The sequence below is a fragment of the Podarcis gaigeae genome, assembly GCF_964106915.1.
Source record: "Podarcis gaigeae genome assembly, chromosome: 10".
NCBI classification, from domain to species: Eukaryota; Metazoa; Chordata; class Lepidosauria; order Squamata; family Lacertidae; genus Podarcis; species Podarcis gaigeae.
Window position 1 is genome coordinate 74292688 of NC_139686.1, and position 22754 is coordinate 74315441.

General features: G+C 44.0%; 2 protein-coding genes across 6 annotated transcripts in view; one reads left to right on the plus strand and one right to left on the minus strand.

The window, feature by feature from the left end:
- Positions 1 to 183: 183 nt before the first annotated feature.
- Positions 184 to 10053, plus strand: UCMA (upper zone of growth plate and cartilage matrix associated). The gene is made up of 5 exons (XM_083701689.1): positions 184 to 1294; positions 1664 to 1732; positions 1888 to 1983; positions 5612 to 5710; positions 8948 to 10053. Exons 1-5 carry the CDS (start codon positions 1237 to 1239, stop codon positions 9043 to 9045), a joined length of 420 nt encoding a protein of 139 aa, XP_083557815.1. The 5' UTR covers positions 184 to 1236; the 3' UTR covers positions 9046 to 10053.
- A 2835-nt stretch (positions 10054 to 12888) lies between these two features.
- MCM10 (minichromosome maintenance 10 replication initiation factor) overlaps positions 12889 to 22754 on the minus strand; it is a 28563-nt gene continuing 18697 nt past the window's right edge. For all 5 annotated transcript variants that reach the window (XM_083701422.1, XM_083701423.1, XM_083701421.1 and 2 more), the window contains exons 14-20: positions 21997 to 22225; positions 20694 to 20832; positions 19586 to 19704; positions 17900 to 18013; positions 15820 to 15965; positions 15052 to 15094; positions 12889 to 14298 (exon numbers count right to left, since the gene is read on the minus strand). In XM_083701422.1, the coding sequence (XP_083557548.1) occupies positions 14215 to 14298; positions 15052 to 15094; positions 15820 to 15965; positions 17900 to 18013; positions 19586 to 19704; positions 20694 to 20832; positions 21997 to 22225 (874 nt within the window). In that variant the 3' untranslated portion in view covers positions 12889 to 14214. The remainder of the gene's footprint in view (positions 14299 to 15051; positions 15095 to 15819; positions 15966 to 17899; positions 18014 to 19585; positions 19705 to 20693; positions 20833 to 21996; positions 22226 to 22754) is intronic.

Sequence of the window (22754 nt, forward strand, 5' to 3'; positions counted from 1 at the left end):
CGTTTCCGACTCTTCGTGACCCCAAGGACCAGAAAACGCCAGGCACTCCTGTCTTCCACTGCCTCCCGTAGTTTGGTCAAACTCATATTAGTAGCTTTGAGAACACTGTCCAGACATCTCGTCCTCTGTCGTCCCCTCAATCTTTCCCAACGTCAGGGTCTTTTCCAGGGAGTCTTCTCTTCTCGTGAAGTGCCCAAAGTACTGGAGCCTCAGCTTCATGATCTGTCCCTCCAGTGAGCACTCAGGGCTGAGTTCCTTAAGAATGGAGAGGTTTGATCTTCTTGCAGTCCATGGGACTCTCAAGAGTCTCCTCCAGCACCATCTATGTTACTCCATCAAAAAAGGAATCAGGTCTTCATAAAGAATCATTAGCAAAGCATCATCAGCATCGTCCATATGGGACAGACATTTACACCCAGCCTCTGTCGTTTGCCTCCTCCAAGAAAGTGCATCCTGATTGTACTAAATTGTGGTAAGGCTCTATCCTGTCCACCTTATTCCTGAAAATAGTGAGCTCATGAAACTCAATAACTTACTTTTCCATTCACCAGATGTGTTTTTTTTCAGCAACTGTGCCTAGTACCTCCTTTTTGCCTTGGGCACAAGTTCAGAGATGTGATGGGGTGGGGCAGAGGGAAAGATGTTACCTTCATGCCCTGCTGGTCACTACTGGAAACAGTTGGAAGCAGAGTACTGGATTTGGTGGTCCTTTGGTCTGATGCACAAGGTTACTCACATAGTGAATTCAGTTGCAACTGAAAACTAGATGCAATCAGACACACATATTAGCTCTGCCACCACCCTAAAGTTGCAGCTGCTACTACTACCCTCGCCACCCAGGTGCCCTTCAGCAGTCAGACTGTTTCTTGCTTAAATCTGTACTTCCCCGTCACCATTTTTGCAAATAATATGTCTGGTTTCCATGAGTCTCCCCACTTTGCCTGGCTGTTCACAACTCCTTCCCCGCTGGGTGTGTGTCTCAGAGCCAGCATGTTTGCTACACACTTGTTCCTATGCTGAGTTTCCCATGCTCCCTTGAACCTGTCTCTACAGCCAAGGCAGGAGCTCCCAAGTCAAGCGCCATCCCAGGTTCCTCCTCTCTCCCCCCCCCCCCCAGGGAAGAGCATCACTTTCTGCTTCATTTCCTAGAAAGAGAACAGGACTCTTTTTATTCTTTTTTCTGTGTGCAAAAGTTGCTGTGACATTCATTACTGTGCCGGCTGGAACACAGCAGAGATGAAGTGGAAGGAAGTGCTTTTCCGTTCCTGCCTCATGGCTTTAGTGCTTCTGATTGGTATGTATGATTTGCAATAATAACTACAAGGAAAGGTTGAATTTCAGCAAGGAATAATAGGGCAACAAATGGCAGCATTTGTCAGTTTAATGGGATGAGAGAGACTGTAGTTTCCCCATCAAATCACCAAATGCTAAAAGATACTCAGTTTCTAGCTACTACACTAGCAATACTGCTTTTAAGCTCTGTCCAGGATATAGACTAAACCTTAGTGCATTTGCTATCCAAGGCATGTTAAGAAGAACAATTATCTTTGCCATGTTATAATATAGCAGGTAACAGTTTTAAAAAATCATCTGTGATTTTCTCCAAGATTCTGTACTTACTCTCACTAAATCCAAAACTGGGTTTATACTTCACCTTCTCTAGTTCTTGAAGAAGGTGGTGCCGTGGCTGTGGAGTCCAAGAAAGCAGCAGCTGGAGAACTCAGCAAGGAAAGTAAGTGGGGAGATTCAATTTTATTAATTAACTGGCTTTGGAAAGGGATAAGACAATATAAACAAGACACATATTTACTTTAAACATTTTTGAAAATAAATAACCCCCACCCATTTCTCACCAGTGGTCAGGCTCCCTTATTTTTCTACTTCCAGGTGTTAAAAAGAGAGTCTTCATGAAGGAATCAGATGCCTCTAACTTTTTCAAGAAAAGAGGCAAAAGATCTACCAAGTCCAGAGACGAGCTCAATGGTGAGACTGTTTGGAAGCTGTTTACGGAAAGCTGTGATTTATTTAATGTTCCTTTAATCTCTTGTTTTTTGGACACATTCCTAAATTGTCTGCTACGCTGTGAAATATTTATTAACTGATCAGTGAAGATTAGAACAGGCTCCTTACTCTTCTGATTTTCATATCGAAACACACATGTATGCAGTGGTCACCACTATCCATTTATCTGATTGAATATGACTACTCTAGAGTAATAGGCAGTGGGATGTCAAAGACTGGCACATGGGTGCGGAGGAGTGATAGTGGAAGGAAGCAGGAAGAAAAAATAAGAAAGTTTGCTTGTGTAAGTCAGTACTTGAAAAACTCTTTGTAGCTGGGGGTTTTCATTTAATTTCTTAATACGCATACTTATTGGCTGCATTTCTAAATTAGCTAAGTTGTTGCTTTGGAAACTGAAATGTATTTGAAAGTATGAGATGTTTCTTAATTAGTTTAAACCACATGGTGGTCCATTAGGAGGACAGAGTGGGAGGTGCAGGGCATCCTGGTGAACTCAAGATACCTGAGTGCAATGCCGAGACCTGCTGTCTCCTTCTGCAGTTTAGGGAAGCAGCAGGTCTCAAGCACAGGCTTGGCCACGTTCAGACGTTATTTAGCTGTTAATCCTCTTTGCCTTCATTGGAATTAGACCAGAGTAGTCCACAGATAAAAGTATTTGTATTTGTATATGGGGAGCAACTTTGGCCTTTTTGTGTTTGTCCCTGCCTTTTAATCTGTTGCCTTCTAATCTATTACGCCAGTTGAGTACTGACAGGGTGTGCGCAGACAGCTTTGCGTGTCCCTTGCATTCTTAAGAAAAAATCTGACCCAAGTCGTATGCAAAAGCATGCAGCCAGGCACCAGGCAATTGAAAATTTGCTTGTGCACTTTCCTGGTTCTGCAAAAATGTGCAGAACCAATATGTCTATAACTAGACTCCATCATTCAGGAGTGTGCAGGAAATAGTTACACGCACATTCAGAAGTAGTGGGTGTGGAAAGGGGAGTGACAGGAAATGATGACTGATCTACCCACTCAGGAATACAGAACAAACCATCTGCAAACATGAGTGGAATGGTTTGGAGCCCAGTTCACCCCAATTTACTAGATTATCTCTGTTTTGGGAAAACCTGATTTTACAGAGGGGGAAAAGCACTGAGATTGGTGCTGTTTGATAGTCATGTGGACTGTGCAAATTAAATGGGAAGACAGCTGCAAGCACCCTGGAAACTCTGGGGTGGGCAGGCCCTGCAAGACCAGATTCAGCCCCCCTTGGTAGAACCCTAAACAGCATTCATAGAAATGCACACCTGACTTCATTTAAAGTAATTACCGTATTTTTCGCTCTATAACACGCACCCGACCATAACACGCACGTAGTTTTTAGAGGAGGAAAATCCGTAGGCATGCCACCCATAGGCATTCCCTCCATAACACGCACAGACCTTTCCCCTTACTTTCTAGGAGGAAAAAAGTGAGTGTTATGGTGCAAAAAATACGGTATTTAAAAAGTACGGTCAGTGATTGATCTTGCCTTCTAGCAACCAGGGCTGGCTCAGACTGTTTTGTCACCCCTGGGCAGGCAGCATTTTGCATCCCTGACTCCTGCAGTTTTTGTCATTAGCTTAATAACACAAAGGGAGTTGTGTGCAGCACTTTCCCAGGGCTAGCAGACAAAAACATGCCTGGAGCGTTTTGGGCAAGCAGCCAGACTTGCACACAAAGGATAGAGTCGGCACCCACTCTGAGACACACGCAGGCTGGACGGCCCCCTCCTGCATTTCACTTTCTCACCACTCCCAGGACATTTAGCAGCTGGAAGTGACCACCAAACATGACCCCTCTCAACATAGAACTTGACTGAGACAATAATAAAGACAATACTATCTCTTTCCTTGTGCATCACATTGATGGAGCACTTAAAATGCAGGAAACAAAAGCCAAACATGGTTGATCCAATGTGTCACATGCCTCTCCAAAGTCAGAATTCCTTTACTGGCATCCCTCCGCCACTGCTTGCTACCCTCAACTCAACAACCCATAATACTTAAACTGAACAACAAAAAATACACAGGATCCTTGCTTCTTGGCACCCATCAAGAGTTAATGGAGTGTGCCTCCAGGGCTGAAGCCAAACTGCTGGAGAATCACAGCACCCGCTGTGGCTGCAGAGGCAGAAAACTTGTCCCTGCTGCCTCCCACATTCTTTTTGCTGCATTTGCAACACCCAAGTGACCTTTCTGGGGCGCAAGCCTGGGCTGTGTGTATGGAGGTCCTGGGCTGCCCAGTCGACAACCCCCCCCCCTTCAGCCTCTCTGGTGGGGTCCAAAGGAAAACAGAGCAATCTTCTGGCACCAGCTGGGCTGCAGGAGTTGCTGGAAGGAGGCACACCAGGCGCCATCCAGCCGCCTTATACAGGATCCCTGAAACAGTGTTAGTTCTCCTTTTGAATACTTTTGACTTCACAGAGCGATGCTCCTTGATTAAGAGCAGCTGAGTGGTGCAGCTGGGTGCAGTGCCTGGGGCAGGTCAGAAATCCTCATCTAGTAGGATCTTCCTACAAGATAGTGCAGGCTAGCAAGAGAGGAAAGTTTCCATTCCCTCTTCTGAGAACCTCACTCAGAGCAGAGGCGAGTCTCTCCGCTGGGCATTTTATGCAATCTACAGAATTCAGGGGTAAAGCTTTTTCTGGAATGCACTACTGCAGAATACAGTTGTGGGTTTGCATGTTTATTACTCCCCACCCTTTTTACTTAAAAGCACAACAGCATTATCAGGGACTTGGGGAGAAGGCTAGGCTGAATTTTTCTCCCTGAGATGCTACTTTCCTACACATGGGCTGTTTTCTGTGGGGCAGCAGGCAGCCAAATAAACAAAGACCTTAGAATATCAAACAGCAGTGAACCTTTCTGTTGTTAATTGCACTTTCTGTTAATGATCAGCTGGGGAGATGAAGGGCATGGATAGATTTCCTCAAGTGCAGGTATTCCAAACTCACAGAATCACCATCAGAGGCACCAAAAGGCCACCCAGTGCTAAGTCCCTGACTCAGAGTGGAACCACTCACACCCCGCACTCAGATTACCCCCCCCCCCACAGCCCAGAGCAAATTATGTTGATAACAGAGCACAAGGGTACAGAAGATTTTGCAAACCAAGGACCTCATGAGGATGAAAGTGAATAATGCAAACTAGCTGCTTGCTGCAAGCAAAATAAGGTGACTAATTTTGAGGCTACAAAACATCACCAGTTTGGATTCTTTTTGCCTATTTAGTCTAAAAAGCACGTTAATTCTTGCTACTTCAAGGGGTGGGCTTTTGCACTCCTTTTTAGCTGGATTAACTCTTAAATAGTTGGGGTTAATCCAATAATTGGATAGCATTAATAAATGTTATTTTTCTGTTTTAAAATAGAAAAGCATTTCGAGACTTGCAGGTGGCATGTGAGCTGCAGGCTTTCCATTCTTGCTCTTTAGTTAAGCACTGAAAGGCTTACAGTCAAGGGAGATTTATAGGACATTCATATTGAAGTGGCTCGGTGCAACAAGGGGAGCATCCCTCAGTCCCTTTTCAGGCCTGCTGGCTAATACTCTGCTCATCTTCCAATACAGCCGAGACCCGCCAGATGCTGGCTGCTGATGAACAAAGGAGGGAATACTATGAGGAGCAGAGGAACGAGTTTGAGAACTTTGTTGAGGAAGAGCGTGATGGTAAGACCACAGGGTTTAGCAACAGAAGCAAAAGGGGTGTCATGTGTTTTCCATGCTTTGGGTGCACACTTGATCACTGCAAGCGCCACACTCCACAATGTAGAAAAATGCACGTGCTGATATCCTCGCAATCTGCGGGGGACAATGGAGAACAGCAAGGTTTGGGGAAGTGCCACCGTAGCCTTTAAAGCAGAGGTGATGAACCTCTGGCCAAGTCTGGATGGCTGCAGTTTAACCACTTGTGCCCTAAATAAAAACCTCATGGAGTCTTCCTTAGCTTGTGAATTCCGGCTTGCAGTGACGACAGAAGGTTTCTTGTGAAATGCAAGTGATGTTAAGAAAGAGAACTTTCTTTGCTTTCAGGATACTGTTGCAAAAGTCTCCATTTCATGAGATCCTATCTGTAGTTTTGAAGAGAATTGTTCTTAACATGCGAGTTACTTAATACCACTAGGACACACACAACAAACTCCTTCTTGTCTCAGGTTGCCAATTGTTCTGATTTTGTGAGCGTCGTTCAGCTGAGGACAATCATGTATTGAATATTTTTTTAAAAAGCAAACCCTGAAAGCATATTCAGAGGGAGGCAGAAACAGTTTGGGAAACGTACTAAATATGGAAATGAACTTCTAAACTGTGGCACACGCTGCTCAAGAGCCCTTGGGTCCCCGGATCCTGTGCAGAGGCTGGTAGCCACTTTGTCAGCCAGGCAGGTGTGGCAGCTCTGATCCAATTCCCTTTCAAAACAAGTATTTGGATGGAATTTTCCAATACTGTCATCTAAATGTAGCCTTTTTTCAGGCCCCATAACAAAATGCTTTGCATTTCTTGCCCCAGTATAGCACAAGCCCTCCAACAAAAATAAGGACATTCTATTCTACATCAGTACAACTGCTAGTTAGTTGTATTTATTGATTTCGGGTTTCCTTCCCCCCCATCAGGCTTCCCTAAATGCACTTCATAAGTTCAAAGATTTCTGTACTTAAAATACTGCAGTCTTGTGTGTTTCCTCTAATAACTTTTGTACTTGACCAGGAGAAAATGCTCAGGCAGTGGTTCTGTGTAGAACAGAATGTCCCTATTTTCATCTGAGGAACGTTGGAGGGTATGATAAAAATCATGATATCAGTTCCATCTTGGTTGGTGCTCAGCACTGACTGAAGGCCTCACAGTTGTTTTTAAATGCATAGGAAACCTAGTAAGAAAGCAAAACCCCCAAACGTGAGGTACTCAACAAGCCAGAGATGCCTGTGTAGCTAAAACAAATCCTGGTGAAATCCCCAACTCACAATTTAGTTCCATCTTTTGAGATGGGTTTGAGGATGTGGACAGGACACAGCTTAACCACAGTCCTCTTGACCGGAGTTTTGTTGTGAGAGGGGATCCCCACTTCCTTGAAGGAGGCAAGCCCTCTCTGAGCCCAGGGGGGCATTAGATAACTAGCTCTCAATTGGGGGGGGGGGAGTAAGTTGATTGAGAGGGTGGTGGATGGGCAACTGCCACTTGGATGAAGCTGAGTAGCCAGATACATTTAAGCTTCTCATTAAAATGGGAGAATTAAATTCAGCCAACTCACTCTTTTTAACACAAGTCCAACATATCATTCCCAAGGGTGATTTTTGGCTGACTTCCTTTAAACGACCCAGTCCCATTATCTGCTTTGGAAACTTCCCTCCGTTTCAAAAGTACGGTAATATGTTGTGCAGCATGTTGAGGAACTTAGTCCAAACCTTCTTCATTGCAAAGAACTAAGCAGGGCTGTGTGGTTTTTTGGATTCTGATTTAATTTAATGTAGTAACAGTTCCTCAAGAAATACAAGTTACATCATGGGTTCTGGCATAACACGGAGGGGCTTCAGAAACCCTGGAGAGAGTAAAAAAATCAGTCTGAATTGTTGCCTTGTGCTTTGCTTGCTCCCCATACATATTTTTTCCTACCTAGTAAATCATGTTGCTTTTAACCATACCACCACATCATTTCCTACCATTTCCACATTCGGCAGGGAATGCAAATATGGGAGCAAGTTTTCCATCAAATTTTCTCTGGAATTCGAAGTGCAGCCCCAGCTGAATGCTGCTCTTTGCATCAAGCGTGTCTGCCTGGTGTGTCAATACATCCAGATATTTTTCCAGAGCTCCCTTTCCCTGTAATGGTGGATACTCTTGATATATGCTGATACTGCCAGATTTCTAGATATTCCAAAGCTGGAAAAGGGGAGATTCATCTTACCCTCAGTTTTTACTTCTTAAACGGCACATTCCCATGCTTGTCTACTCAGATGTAAGCTCCACTTAGTTCAGTAGGGCAGGAATTGGATATGCAAACCTTATGAACATGAAAGCATGTACATCAAATTGTAATGTCTGCTGTCCTTATTGAAAAGGATAGTTTTAACTTGGTATACAATAGTTAAAGATTGTTAATAATTAATGTAAAATCTCAAAATTGGAAGACCAGGAGATCATAATCAAGAGCCTCATTGGTTTGAAGACCTACAAATAATGTATGTTAAAAAGCTGCAAGATTTCATTTAGAAAAAACAAAGCAGGACAAAACGTACCACTGGCAATATTTTGTATCTTTTTTCTTTTCTAATTAATATATTTCTTTAAGGAGTAAGAAATAACTTTTAATCTTTTATTGTGACCCTACCCAGTCATACAGAAATACTGAAAATGTTAGATATTTAATTTATAGAATCACAAATATTAATAGATTCGGAACCTATGACACTTTAATTGACCTACAGAATATCTTAGGACCTATTAGGAGTTATTTTCTTACATGATGAGTACTGCAAGGGTGCTAAATATTAGAGATCAGAAATTCCATTTCAGTTAGAATAAAGATTAGGTCTATCTCTGTTGGAAAACTTAACTACATCTTTGTAGACTCTGTATGGGGATTTACTATGAAAAGGTCCTAGATAAAATCCAGACAATGCCTCCTAAGAGAAGAGGCACCATTAGCATGGGAGGCAGCAGGCTTTGTGACCTCCAGTCTGCCGGAAATCTTCACGGATCCCCAACTGTTCCATCCCCCCACGACTCCTAACTTCCCCTCTCTACACCCCCCCCCCCATTGAATTGTCATGGATCCTCTCTTGTAGACGGTTTTATGAATATACAAAAGGAGTTTCCCCCTGAGGTGAACAAGCAACAAGCAAACCTAACCAAACCAGAACGTGGGCCATGTTCACCACCAATGATTTAATTTTACTTCTCTTCCCTCTACAGAGCAGGATGAGAGAAGCCGAGAGCAGATTGAGCAATGGCGCCAGTACCATTATGACGGTCTCTACCCACCGTACCTATATAACCGGCACATTGTCTAGGGCAGAGAGGAAGAGCGGGGAACACAAAACAATGAAAATGGGAAGTCCCTGCTGAGCATGCGATTGGCAGGACTGCCAGCAAGGCAATATAGATGAAGTCATGGAAACATGACTGATCCCCTCTCCATGGATCCTGTTTCACCAGGGCTTCAGCTAGTATCGAGTTGGCTCATAGGTGCTGCTTTGCTTTGTATCATGAAGCGCTGGTACGCCGCCACCTCCAGTCCTTGGAGCAAAGGCCAAATCGCTGTGGGCAAAACGGGATCTTTTAGACCTGTGCATATCTGAACAAGGGAGCAAAGGGAAGCGAAACCCCTGCTTAGTCCAGCCCCCTGGCAGGAAGACTAACCACCTCCTCAGTTATCAGCCTGACGCTGACCCCTCCTCCCCTGCTGATCTGCTTTGGGTGTGTGTCCTGCAAGTGTGTGCCTGGAATGTGGAGGGGGCCCTGTTGCTTGCAGCCCTGGGCTGGTCAAGGCTGCATGTGGTCTTGGGCCAAAAAAGGTTGACCAAACTTTGTATTAGAGCAAATGCATAAGCATTATTCTGAAATAAGCACTGTATTTTGATAGGGGCATTGGGAAAAAAACCCCAATGCCAGCTTGTGCTGTATCTGTTTCAAATGATTTTAGAATATGGAGCAAAGAACATTGTATTTGTTTATTAAAAATATATTAGCCTCTTGCAATCACTTTTCTTAGTTTATATATTTACTATTACATTTATTTCCTGCCTTTCCTCAAGGTGGCCTGCATGGTTCCTCCTCATCTTATCTTCACAGGCTAGGCTGAATTCCATGGTTCCCCAGGATTTTCCCAGGTCCAACACTCCAACTACACCACTAGAGTTGCTGCCAGTTAAAGATTTTACGATTAAGGGTGTGAGGAATCTTTAGTTTTGCACTTGACGTACTGGTGGCAAGATTAACTTAGGATTCAAATGAAGTATTTAAAGTGACTTATCACTTCTCCTAGAGGACGTGGGTGCCGCTTGGGCTTGCCAATCAGAAGGTCGGCGGTTCAAATCCCTGCGACAGGGTGAGCACCCGTTGTTCAGTCCCAGCTCCTGCCTACTTTGCAGTTCGAAAGCACATCAAAGTGCAAGTAGATAAATAGGTACCACTCTGGCGGGAAGGTAAAAGGCGTTTCCGTGTGCTGCTCTGGTTTCACCAGAGTCATGGTTTCACTTAGTCATGTTGGCCACATGACCCGGAAAAACTGTCTGCAAACAGCTGGACAAACGCCGGCTCCCTCGGCCTTTAAATCGAGATGAGTGTCACAACCTCAGGGGTCCCTTTACCTTTATTACTTCTCCTACAAACTCTAGCCTAGCCTTCTCCCTGACATCCTCATTTTCTATATGCAGTGAGGTTCTCTGGACGGAGGTGCATTCTTTAACCTGCATCATGGTTTTGCAGAAAGAAAAATGTAAAAGCAGTTATCGTTCTGTTATGCAAAATACACAGATTTGTTTTCAGATGCATAATTTATGTCCTCCTTCTTTGCAAGTCCCTGCAGTCCCACACCCCACCAGATGAGCTCGAGGGCAGCTCTGAAGTTTTCGCAGAGCACATGGGGAAGTCTGTGTTTGCTGTCCTAAGGGCTGGAAATGTCATTTATACCAAATCAAACACAAGAACTCTCAGCTTAATGACTTTCTGCAGCTAATAACAATCACCTTCTGTGGCTTTTGGGGAGCATTGCAGAGTACACCAATGCCTACCTAGGCCTGGGCGCAGCCTGCTCAGGCCCCCAACAAAAGTTGCTCCCAGCTATCCCACCCCGTCTTCAGCCAGGGCTCTTTGAAAAACGGGAACCAAAAAAACAGCTGACTTTAAGATGGCTGCACCATTTCAAGCAAGCATACACAGAAGCACTTCCATTTATTTATGAAGGCAGCCTTTGATTAAGCAAACTGCTGTAGTGGAACTGCTGACGACAACCATGCGTGGGCCCCCTACCTGAGTGGTTTTGCAGTGTCTCCTGCCAAACGTCCCATCAACATGACTCACCAACAGCAGTGCCAGCCAAGCACACAAAATTAGGCACTATTCACTGGCATATAGAAGAGTCCTATGAAAATGTCCACCATTTTGAATGCTTCAGTAGCTGCACCACGAAGGTCCCACTTGTTAGTAATAAAAGCTGGCATGGTTTTCACACACAGTTAGTTTTGCTACAGATGCTTTTAGATGCTGTCTAGGCACATACCTACATTTTCAAGAGATTTTTTATTATTATTTAACACTTAATGAGACAAAGCAAGTGTGTGAAAAGTTAAGACTGTTAGGTGTTCCAAAAGCAACAGAAAAAAATCCACAAATCCAGGGCAACTGTGGAGCACCAAATGAAAACAAAGTTGTTAATGGAAGGGTTAGGATTCATCTTTGCTTTCAGTATGGGAGCTTGGCAGCTGGCGTCTGGAAAATAACCCAGTGGATAAGCAAACATTTCTTACCTAGGAATTCCATTAGTAGCTGGCCTGCTACTTCTTCCAGCAAGAAAGTACAAAGCACATTTTTAACATACTGCATCAAGGTCCAGTCACGTTTATCCTAATGGTTTGAAAGAAATGCCAAGCCAGAAACTTCAAAGGCCTTTATATTATTCTCCAAAGCAGGCACATTGCTCTTCCTTCACTAGAACAATTCCCCCAGGCTTGAGGATCTCCACCTGCAATTCATCTCAGCACCTTGTTTTTCATGATCTCCACTCACAATCCTCTTAATCCCAGTTTCTTCTGCAGCAACATCCCTCAGGCAATTGCAAAAACAAGAAGAGAATCAGAATCAATGGCTAGTGCTGAATATCCTGCAAAGTGCATGACTAGACAGGCTGGAGAGCGATTTTAAAGCCATCCCTCTCCCAGGGCTAATTCAGGAGGTTTTAAAAATATGGGTTTGTAGAGTATAGGAAGAGGTTCTTTTTCATCTCTGTATCTTAGGTGTGTGCATGAAAGGGAATCCCTTTCTTTCCTCCTCCTGAGGTTAGACACAAACCAGCAGTTGCCTTAATGACTCCTCACTGTAAGATGATGTTGTATCTTGGAGAAAGCCCTTTTAAATGACGGTGTTGCAGATTTGAGCAGATTTGCTCAGAGATTCCACCAAAAGAGATATGACATAGTCAATAAAATGATGCTAGTGGGAATCTTCTCAGTTGAAATCATTCAGCTGTGGTATCACCTCTAAACAGTGAATGAATTATAACAGCTGATGTACATTGCCCATAGAACAACATAAAACCAGGGCCATTCCTCCTTTCGCTTCTTCACGTTTGCTGAAGGCTTGCTGCATTTTTTTAAGCCTGTTAAGAAGGATGATGTTATTAAATTCTTGGGCAGTTAAATGTCAAACTATCAGCCATAGACAAAAAACCACACCCGTCTTCAGCCAATTATGGTAAAGGTAAAGGGACCCCTGACCGTTAGGTCCAGTCGTGACCGACTCTGGGGTTGCAGCGCTCATCTCGCTTTATTGGCCGAGAGAGCTGGCGTACAGCTTCTGGGTCATACGGCCAGCATGACTAAGCTGCTTCTGGTGAACCAGAGCATGGAAACTCTGTTTACCTTCCTGCCAGAGTGGTACCTATTTATCTACTTGCACTTTGACGTGCTATTGAACTGCTAGGTTGGCAGGAGCAGGGACTGAGCAACGGGAGCTCACCCCATCGCGGGAATTTGAACCGCCGACCTTCTGATCGGCAAGCCCAAGAGGCTCAGTGGTTTAGACCACAGGGCCACCATAATTATGGTACTTGAGAGCAAAGCAAGTCATTTTGCCTCATTCAAAACTTCCAAAAGAAAGAGGAAGGGGAAGTAAGAAACTCAAAGCACCTCAACACAGATTTTTATGAGTGTTTATTGTAAACAATATATGTTGGGCTGTTTAGGCCCCCTTTGTACATTTTACAATGCTGCATATACACCAGGCTCCAATACAACTTGGTGACATTTTCAATCACAGCACTGTAGTTAAGATATTTACAGTTTTCAAGAGATTCCAGTAACAATAACATGCCAAGAAATTGTATGCCACTGGTTCACTGAACAAAATACACTAGTGATTGAAGGAAACACTTTTGATATTTGCAGTACATATGGGAACAGCTGAAAGGGAAGCAAATTAATTAGTGATAACTGATGAATAGATAAGAACATCCCTCTCTACATAATGTCACAAGGGAAGACAGAAGAGCCAACGTGGCATACATTCAGAAAAAAGTCCTTTGTTTTATGAGGTTTTAGCTCCATTTCACACAGCCCTATGTTCTAATTTTGGGCATTCCATTGTTTCTTGCTGTGTTTAATAAGAAACCTTATAGTCATTTGGAGAGACGAAATACAGGTTTTTCTGACTGCTTCCACAGAAGATCATGTTTTTGCAGCAGACCGTTCACAGTCTGAAGCAGCCTGTACCCTCTAAACTATTGATAAAAGATTCCAGACCCAAATTTAGAAGTATTTTAAAATGTTAAGCTAGATAAAAAAAGTTTTAAAAGCAAAAGCAATAAAAACAAGGTAACTTGCCTCACTAAAAATCACAAACTACTTTCCCCTTCAATAGGAAAATTATTCTAGGTGGGTATTTGGGGAAATACATTAGTGTGGAGAGCATATTACAAATATATACACAGTCACACAGTTTGGTGTAAGTTCTAGAAATAAAAAGGACTATTTAACGCTGATATCGCTCTCTGGACATGGGCCTAGTCTGGTCAATATTTCTTGTGGCACTTCTGAGATAATGTCAGATAATACAGCTGAATTTGGCTACAGTTACATAAGCAGAAACTGCAGTTTCAAAGAGGCATCTTCTAATTCCTTGGAAAACATACAACACGCAGTCTAGGAAAATAGCTCTCATCAAGTGACAAGCAAATCCTAAAGAATGACCGGGTTCACCCATTCAACATTACAGACTGAGCAAAGACAGCCCAAAGCAAAGGATCATTCAGACTTCATGAAGGAAAGATGGTTGGGGGTCTCTAGCAACATCTACCTCACTGAATTGGATGGGGCTTACTGTCAGGTAAGTGGGGTTGCTACTGCAGTCTATGTCTTTCAGAAGGAACTCCTCAGTCATTCTGAAACACAGAGCTACTTGCACCTTACCAGACATGAGAGACAAATTCAAAAGGCAAGTGTAAAGGAGAGAAAGAACTTTCATAGCTATTTTATACTGCTGAGGAATCGCGGTTGTTCTTCCCCTCTTGGTAGAAGAGTTTCTGCACCAATCTTGGGACCTTTCTTCTCCTAGAAAGGAGAAACGTGCAGTGAGGTTGTGTCCAATATGGTAGAATAAAAGCCAGCTCAATAAATAATTCTCAATAAATTATCAAGAAGCAAAACACAGGGATACAATCTTCTTCAGGTAAAACTCACCAGAAAGTTCACCTGCTATGCAATCCTCATTCATTTCAGTGAGGCTGACACAGGAGAACGCCCCAGGGGATTATAGATATAAACCAACTAGTATAGGAGGACAATTCCAAAGATGGAACTCCTCTCCCCCTTCCTCAGCTCAGCTCCCAGTCTAGGCCCAATGGAGAGGACTACTCAGCTCTTCCCTCACTCATACTGAAGTGTATGGGGCTATTTTTGGGAGGGTCCCAGCACACAGGGAGGCCTAATCCTTCCCTCCTCGGCTGCAATTAGGATTTCCCCCAGCGCCAATCAAGCTTGTAAAAGTTGAGCTCTCAGAAGCATCATTGGGTCCCAGGAGGTTTTTCTAAAAGCTCAGTTGCTCTGGGGCAGGAGCGGGAAGAAGAAACAGATGAGGGAAGGAGGGGAAAGGAAAATGGAACGGATGGCTGTGTGTGTGAGGGGTGTGTGTGTGACTGTCTGGCTCCAGCCTCACCCACCACTGGCAGGCCACCCCTATGTTCCTAATGAGGGACCCTTGGGCTGATAAAAGGGACAAAGTGGGACTAAATGAAAAAAAATTAAAATAAACCACAGCTTCCCCAGCTTCTTAATGTAGGTAGGTAGCCTGGGGTTTCCTCTTACCTTGAGCATTCCATCACGTTCCCATTTAAAGAGACCACAATTGCTGAAAAGGGAAGACAGAAAAATCAGGGTTGCTTCAGTAGCTGTTGGTAGCAGTGCTGCAACAAACTGTTTTAAGGTTTCATTTCCTACATGAACGTTGCCATTTAAGTGTCCAAGAACCCCCCCCCCCCCATTCCACTACTCTGGGCATTATCTTCATGCCTCTTCATAGCCATTTCTCATTGGAAAGGACTGACTAGACCACTGGTCTCAAACTTTTCTCTCTGGGCCACACTTGCAGAATAAAATCTGCTTGCATCACATCCAATGTTTTATTGACAAGAAAGACAGTTGGAAAACACAACTAGGATTGTCCACAGTATCACTTGAGGCGCTTGCTCTCATTTAAAAAGGATATCTATCCATATTCTGCATATTAAAAAATTATTTTGATACTACATTATACTGCACTGAAATGTTTAAATGCTTCTTTGATTGTCCTTGAATCTTCCAGCCACTCTTGCCATCCTCTCCTGCCACACCAGGGTGGCATTCCTGAACCCTTTGAGGGCCACTGGTCTAGACAAATGGTGAAGTGAGCTCTTGCCCACCAAACAAAAATAAACAAAATGAATAAACCAGATCACTATTATTTAGCAACTCTTTTCAGAGTCTACAGCCAGGGATGAGAGATGCACGTTGACAAACCTTTGCAGATAAAATGCAGTAGGGTTGAGAGATTATGCAACGGTCTGCTTGAGAAGGGGAGAATGCAGCTCCTCTTACCTGCAGTGTTTTTTTGGCAGCTTGTCAAGAGATATGGCTCTATTTCCACACTGACACTTGAAGAATCGTTTTACACCATCATGCCAGTGATAGTCATGATTTTGTTCCACACATGAATCCAGGAGCTTGAAATAGGTATACTTGCACTTGTGTAAAAGGAAGAGAGAGGGAAATAAAGAGTCACACACACTTTCTCCAACTTTTTCAAAGTCACTGTTGTAGTGAAAACCCAGTCCTCTGCTGGGCCAGAAGAGCAAATTACTCTGCGAACCAGAGGGAAGCAGCTATATTGTACACCTGAGAGGACATCCCATTTGAACTCTTTGCTTCTGCTCCCCCAACACTGGTCCCTCTTCCTCTTTAAGACCACCTCTGTCACCACGGTGTAAATCTTGGCAAAATGCAGATCGCACAATAGCTATCTGCATCAATGGTGAAACTCACCAAAGGATCAGGGCATTTTAATGATGGAAAAGAGGTCCATCTTCTGCAAGTCTTAAATACAAATATGCAGCCACATCACCAGCAACTAATACAAAGAAATGCTGTGTGATGGGTTTGTTCTTGTTCTTATGGCAGCCCTGTTTAGGGAAGCTTTTAATGTTTGATGGATGACTGTATATTAATATTTTGTTGGAAGCCGCCCAGAGTGGCTGGGGAAGCCCAGCCAGATGGGCGGGGTGGGGTATGTATGTATGTATAAATTATTATTATTATTATTATTATTATTATTATTATTATTATTATTATTATTATTATTATTGCTGTGAACTGACCTGGGTTATTCGGAAAGACAGGATACCAGTGTGAAAAATACAACCTGGATCTGCTTATCATTGTATTCAACAGGACTTGGCTACAAAACTTTAGATGGTTATGAGACTGGAAGTGCTGGACTAGGACCTAGGAGAGCGAGGCTCAAAGCCCACTCTGCCATGCTCTGGCCAGGAACTATGGCTCTGCCCACCCTCTCTCACAGGTGGGTGTGAGGCTAAAATGGGAGAGGAGGAATGGTGCTTCTTGGGGGAAAGATGGGGTGAAAATGTAATAATAAATAAGTAAGAGTGGGCTTTTAACTGTGAATATTCCTTTTTGGAGAGCAAACTGACCTGTGCAGGAGGCCACAAACCGAAGAGGATCCAACAAGGACATTCTCCCTCCCTGGGACTTAGGCACAGGAAAGCTAAAGCTTGTTTCTTGGCGCCAACCCACTCCGCTAATGCTATTATTTTTTCAATCCTCATGGGAGGATCACTTTCCACTGACCTGGGGCTGCCTTCAAAACTCAGGTCACATCCTGATATGTTTGGGAGATGCAGTTTACGCCCCTAGCAGGATGCGCTGTGGTTTTGCAGGAGCGTGAGTACCTGAAGTGCGGAGCGTGGAGACCTTGACATGATGCCCTTTTGGGGTTAAGGATGGGGAGGATTGCAGTTCACTTCATGTTTTGGAACATACCTACCTATTTTGCCTGCTCATCAGACCCATGCATGGATCAGAATATAGATCTTCAGGTTAAGCCACATAATCGATGAACCGATTCATCCCTGCATCCATACCTGTGACTCTTCAGATGCTGCTGAAATACAACTCCCATCAGCCCCAGCAAGCATGGCCAATGGTGGGGAGGATGGGAGTAAATGTCGTCCAATAATATCTGGAGAGCCACAGGTTCCTCATCCCTGGTCCACACTGTACTTATGAGATGGCCAGAAGGCTTCCTTCTCCTTTCTTTAAAGATGTTGAAGCTGTAAAGAGTGCATCTACCTCCTCCGTGGGGGGGGGGGGGGAGAAGTGGTTTTAAAATGCTTGTAAGTCTACAAGGGACACTGCCATCTTTTTGACTGCACAATTTCCAGGAAAGGGACTGCATGTATGATGCAGTCATTTCAAAGCAACCTTTTTTCTGTGCAGCCATGGAGGATGCCGTTAGCTGTTCTAAGCAGCTGTAATCGTGACAGGAAAAGGCAGCCCTGGGTCCTCTCATGAGCAGATTTCTCGAGGAACGGTTCCTGAGGGTCAAAATGAATTTTTCACCCAACACTGATCAAGCTGGACTTCAAGGGGCTGCTTCACTCACCGATTTGCACGTTGCAACACGGCATTTCACTTCTCGGATGCTCCGCATTTTATCTTCCATTTGCTCCTTCTTCACCAGGGGCTCAAAATAGCGTTCCTGCAGCTCAGCCTCAAACTGTGGCAGGAGGAGAGATGAAACTTTAATCTAGATGTGTAAACAGCTAATATAGAACTTGTTAACACTGTAAATGAAACTTTAAAAAACCCCACATAGCTGAAAAAAGGATTTTCAGAAGCAATAAGCAATTAGTAATTAATTTCAATTGAATCCTCATCCTGAAATTATAAAAACAATTAAAAAAAATATCACACACACATTTGTATTTTTTTAGCTTGTTCAGACCCCTTCTTGAACTAACAGATTCTGATGGGCTGCTTGGAAACATTTTCATCCCTGAAATGCAGTCACTCTTAGAGCCAGTGATCTTTCATCACTCAAAAGCCCAACATCTGACAATTTGTAACTGAACCCTTCTTCCTCAAAAGGCATTGCACCTGAGGGAATCCAAAAGCTCTAACTGTGGTATCTAATATGCAATGTCTCATTTGGAGGCAGGTTGTAAATGTTCAACATGTATGGGTACAAAAAGGGTACACAAAAGACTGCAGAAAATTTCCTGATAAAGGCAAATGCATTAATGCATTAACTTAAAAAGGAAAACGGCAGGGTCCTGGGCTGTTAGGACTCTGCTGGATGATGCCTAAGGCAGGATGCATTTCCAAAACAACAGAAGGGAACTGATTCAGTGCTGACTCAGAGGAAGAGTGCCATCTACTGAACTAACAGCAAAACCAGAGGCCTTGTGAAAAGACAAGGGGCGGTTGTTAAAGACGAAAAGCATATATTGGGATATTTAATGGTACTCAAAGCTGATTAAAACAAATAATAAAATAAACCAGACACCCGCTCCTCCCACTGCAAACATCAACAAATAAGACAAACGTCTGATAACAAAAAATGAAGTTGTGTAATCATGTGACGGGGTGGGGAGGTGGGGAACCTTTTTCAGCCTGTGGGCCATTCACCCTCACAGGCACACTTGCCCAGGCCAGAGGGAAAAGCGCAGCAACAGCCAACTCATGCCCACCTCGCAAACAAGAGACACGGTTGCAGCTTAAGGACACATTCCAGCCAGGCAAAGCCACTCGAGGAGGGGGAAGAGCAGGGCCCCTGAGGGGTATAGTCTGGGAAGGGTCCCAAGGGCCCGACAGAGAGCCCAGGGGCCCTCATTTGGCGCCCTGGGTCTGAGGCCCCCACCCCTGCTTTGCAGACTTATGAAGAACCCATATTTTTGCCTTTGTCAGAAAAATGTTTCTCTGCATTCAGACTCTTCTTTGGTCAGCAACTACATTTCCCAGAAGTCTGCTTGGCCTTTCAATACTTGCCACATTCTTAAAGCAGACTTCCGGGAAACACAGTTGAGGGGTCAGACGTGAAGCCCACTGCAGTCTCTTCTCCTGCACTGAAAATGGTCAATGCTGAATTTCTGGTAGTGAATTCTGACACACAATGCAGGCCAGCAGATCAGATCAATGCCTCTCTTGCAAAACTGTTAGGCATGTCTCTTGAAGATGACACAGTCCTATTTTCTGCTGCTGGGCAGGATCCTTTCTTCTTTACACGCTCCCAATAGCACCCACATGCAGGCATTCCCAGCCAGTTCCCTTGTTTGCGGGAGGGGCTTACCTCCTTAAGGACACCCGTGTGTTTGGATCTAGCATTCAAGATCTCTTGAAATTCATCAGACTCCAAGTACGCAAGCTGCTGGCGTAGTTTCTTTCCGGCAGGTTCTGCTGCATCAACATCTACAAAAACAGAAGAGAAACATATACACGTGCTTAGCCATTATTTCCAAAGGATATTCTGCTGCAACAGAAACTAAGGTAATGCATTCCGATGACAGTAGGTGTTGCATAGATAGTGTGATATACAAACAGAGATCTTTTACCTGTGCCTCTCTAATGTGCAGAATTTTGATTTGCTTGGGTCACCCCAGACAAAAAAAAGGGCACGCCTTTCTCCACCATGCCCTACTTACCAGATTCCTCAGGGTCATCTGGCTGGAAACTTCTGGAGACAAGGGATACCCAAGATGGGCCTTTGATTGGATCCAACAGGGAAATTATTTCAACAATAATCAGAGAATCTATTACATAACCTGCCAAGATCCTTCATTTCCCCAGTCACCCCAAGGAGCAAACTCTTGCTGCTGCGGGTGTATTTTTGGTCATGCACCTCAGCTGCAACTCTCAGGGTAAACTCAATAGGCTTGCCACTTGACAGCCAATGACTGACAACAGAGGAAAAGGGAATGAGGTAAATGGGTCTGTCAGCTAGTGGTGAGAAATGAATTTCTAAAAATGGATGAGGAAGAGAGAATTCAAAATTTGTATAAATATCTACTGGCAGGAATATTGAAGCCACGGAAGGCAGCAAATTATGTTGAGGGACTTTATACAAATGTTATGAATCAAGTTAGGAGAAGTCAGGAGAGCTATCCTCTTTTGCTACCTCAATTCTGCTCGTATAGAAACCAGTGATTTCCAGCACAGAAATCTCAGGGATTTCCACAGAGCAGGCATGTAGCCCGTAACCAGACATTTAAGCGAGACAGGAAAGATGGAAGCCCGCTGCCTGTAGCCTGCACTGTTTTCTGCCCATTGTCTCAGGGAGAAACTTCAAGCCAAACCATTCAGCTTGACACCAGCTGGTTGAAACACTGGGCTGGACCCAAGCGACTTAATTCCGATGCAAGTCTGGCTATCTTTGTAAAAAGTTTCTACACTTTCCATACCTTGGGACAGAGGGATGTTTTTCTCAGCTCTCTCAGAAATCTCCGGAATGTCTAGACTGGATCGTTTCCTTTTAATGCTGTTTGGGTCCACTTTGGTGAGCACCCGGCCTTTTGCACGTAGTTTATTTATAGCTGCCATCTAAAAGCAACAAAAGAAAGACTCAAGACATGTAGCAAAAGTCAGCAATTAAAACCAGTATGAAAAGCCAGCAAGGATCACTGGAGCTGAATGTCAGTTTGCATTTCTTAGTGTAGAAGTATTGATTTGATGTGTAATTAATTCAAGAGGGTTCTGGGAGCCTCTGGGAGCTTCTCTGTGTGAAAGAAACAAGCAGAAGGTTCCTGGTGTTTGGGTTATTCCTTCAGAGAAGCTGAGTACAGCTGCTTTAAACTGGTCCTATTATCTTTCTCTCAAGGTCATGCTGACTATAATAAGAGGCCAGAAGGAGCCTGGGTTTCACTTTCTCTTTCTATCTCTTTTCCTTCTGGTGCAGCGTTCTGCACATAGTATGCTTCGTGTTAAGGTTTAGACTGATTACAAATTATTGCAAGTTTAAGTTAGGTCTGCTGCAACTGGATTTCTTATGGACAGTTCCAATCCTGAATGTATTGGATTTGTGACCATTATGCTCATTTGCCTTCAGTAGCAGTAAAGCTCTGCTAGATGAAATATAATTGCCTCTATTTCTTGGGAACCTGGCAATGTGTTTTAAGTTTTTACTCTGCTCACTATACACTGGAATCTGCTCTGGATCAATACTGAGTAGACTTTAAATGTCACTGAAGACCATATAACCCCTTCTCACAGCTCTACTGTGCTTGTGGAAACTAGGCCAATGCTTGTTCTCCATCATACACAAATATCACACACCCACAAACACCCCATTGCACAGATCAAACGCCCCCCCCCCCGAATCCTGGGAAATGTAGTTTGGTAAGGCTGCTGTGATAAGTTACAAAACTCACAGAATTACTTTCCTGTTTATCAACTAAATTGGCTAAAAGTCTATTACAACTGAACATACAAGGCAAAAGCTACAATCGAAATAATCATTTTAAAATAATGAAACCTATTATTGTCTTTTAGCACAGTCTATGTCCAGTCCTGAAAACTCCCACAGTCCTTTGTGCTGGGCTAAACAGCTGGCAACCTTATCACAAATCTTTGACGACCCAGTGGTTGGTCTCCAAGCCCATCTGGAATGACGAAGTTACAAGCTATTAGCAGCTTGACTGATCCTTGCACTATGACTCTGCACCCTCCCATGGGGCAGCAGTTAGGGAGAATTTGAGGAGCTGATACCTTTTTAGCTTCTGCCAAGCCATTCAGTTTGGGCACCGGAGGAGGCAAACTATCAAAGAAGAGAACATCATCTCCTTCAGAGAAGCCTGTGCCAAGTCTAGGAGTTTCGGGGCTTGACAGTTTGGCAGCTTTGGGAAACTCTGCCGCGGGAGTTGGAGAACGTAGCACCGCTGGTCCCGAGGAAGGTGGCATTGCTGCCACAGTTGCATGACTTGTATTTTGAAGAAACCTTAAACAAAGGGACAAAATCCATTATCATCTTGCTTGGGGAGGTAGTGTAGGAAAACTGGATTCTCTGACCCAAAAATCCTGTTAAGACTCTGTAGAGCAGGGGCTTTTCAGACTGTTGTGGTGAAACCTGGAGCCCTTCAGAAGCTCATCAGGGTTTCTCAGTGAGAAAACCAGTAATGACAGCCCAGCTTTCCTGAAAGCAGCTGGGCCACCTGCACAAGGTGCATCTGCACAATTAGGCGTGCCGAGTTTGGAGGCCACACTCTTTCAATCCACACCTGCTACTGAGTGCTTTGCAATGCATGGAGGTTTCATGGAAGGTGAGCAGGATGTAGAAAAGGTTCACTAAAGGTAGAAAGTTTGGAAACTACAATGCTAGAGGAAGAGGTTTATATACTCAAGGTCAGGAGACATCTTGCTTTCATACAGCCAAGGAATCTTTTGGCTTAGCCTTCTCCCAACACATGTCTATGGGGGGTGGGGAGTGTCAACCATGTAGTGCATAAGCCTCAGGCCAGCTTCTAGGT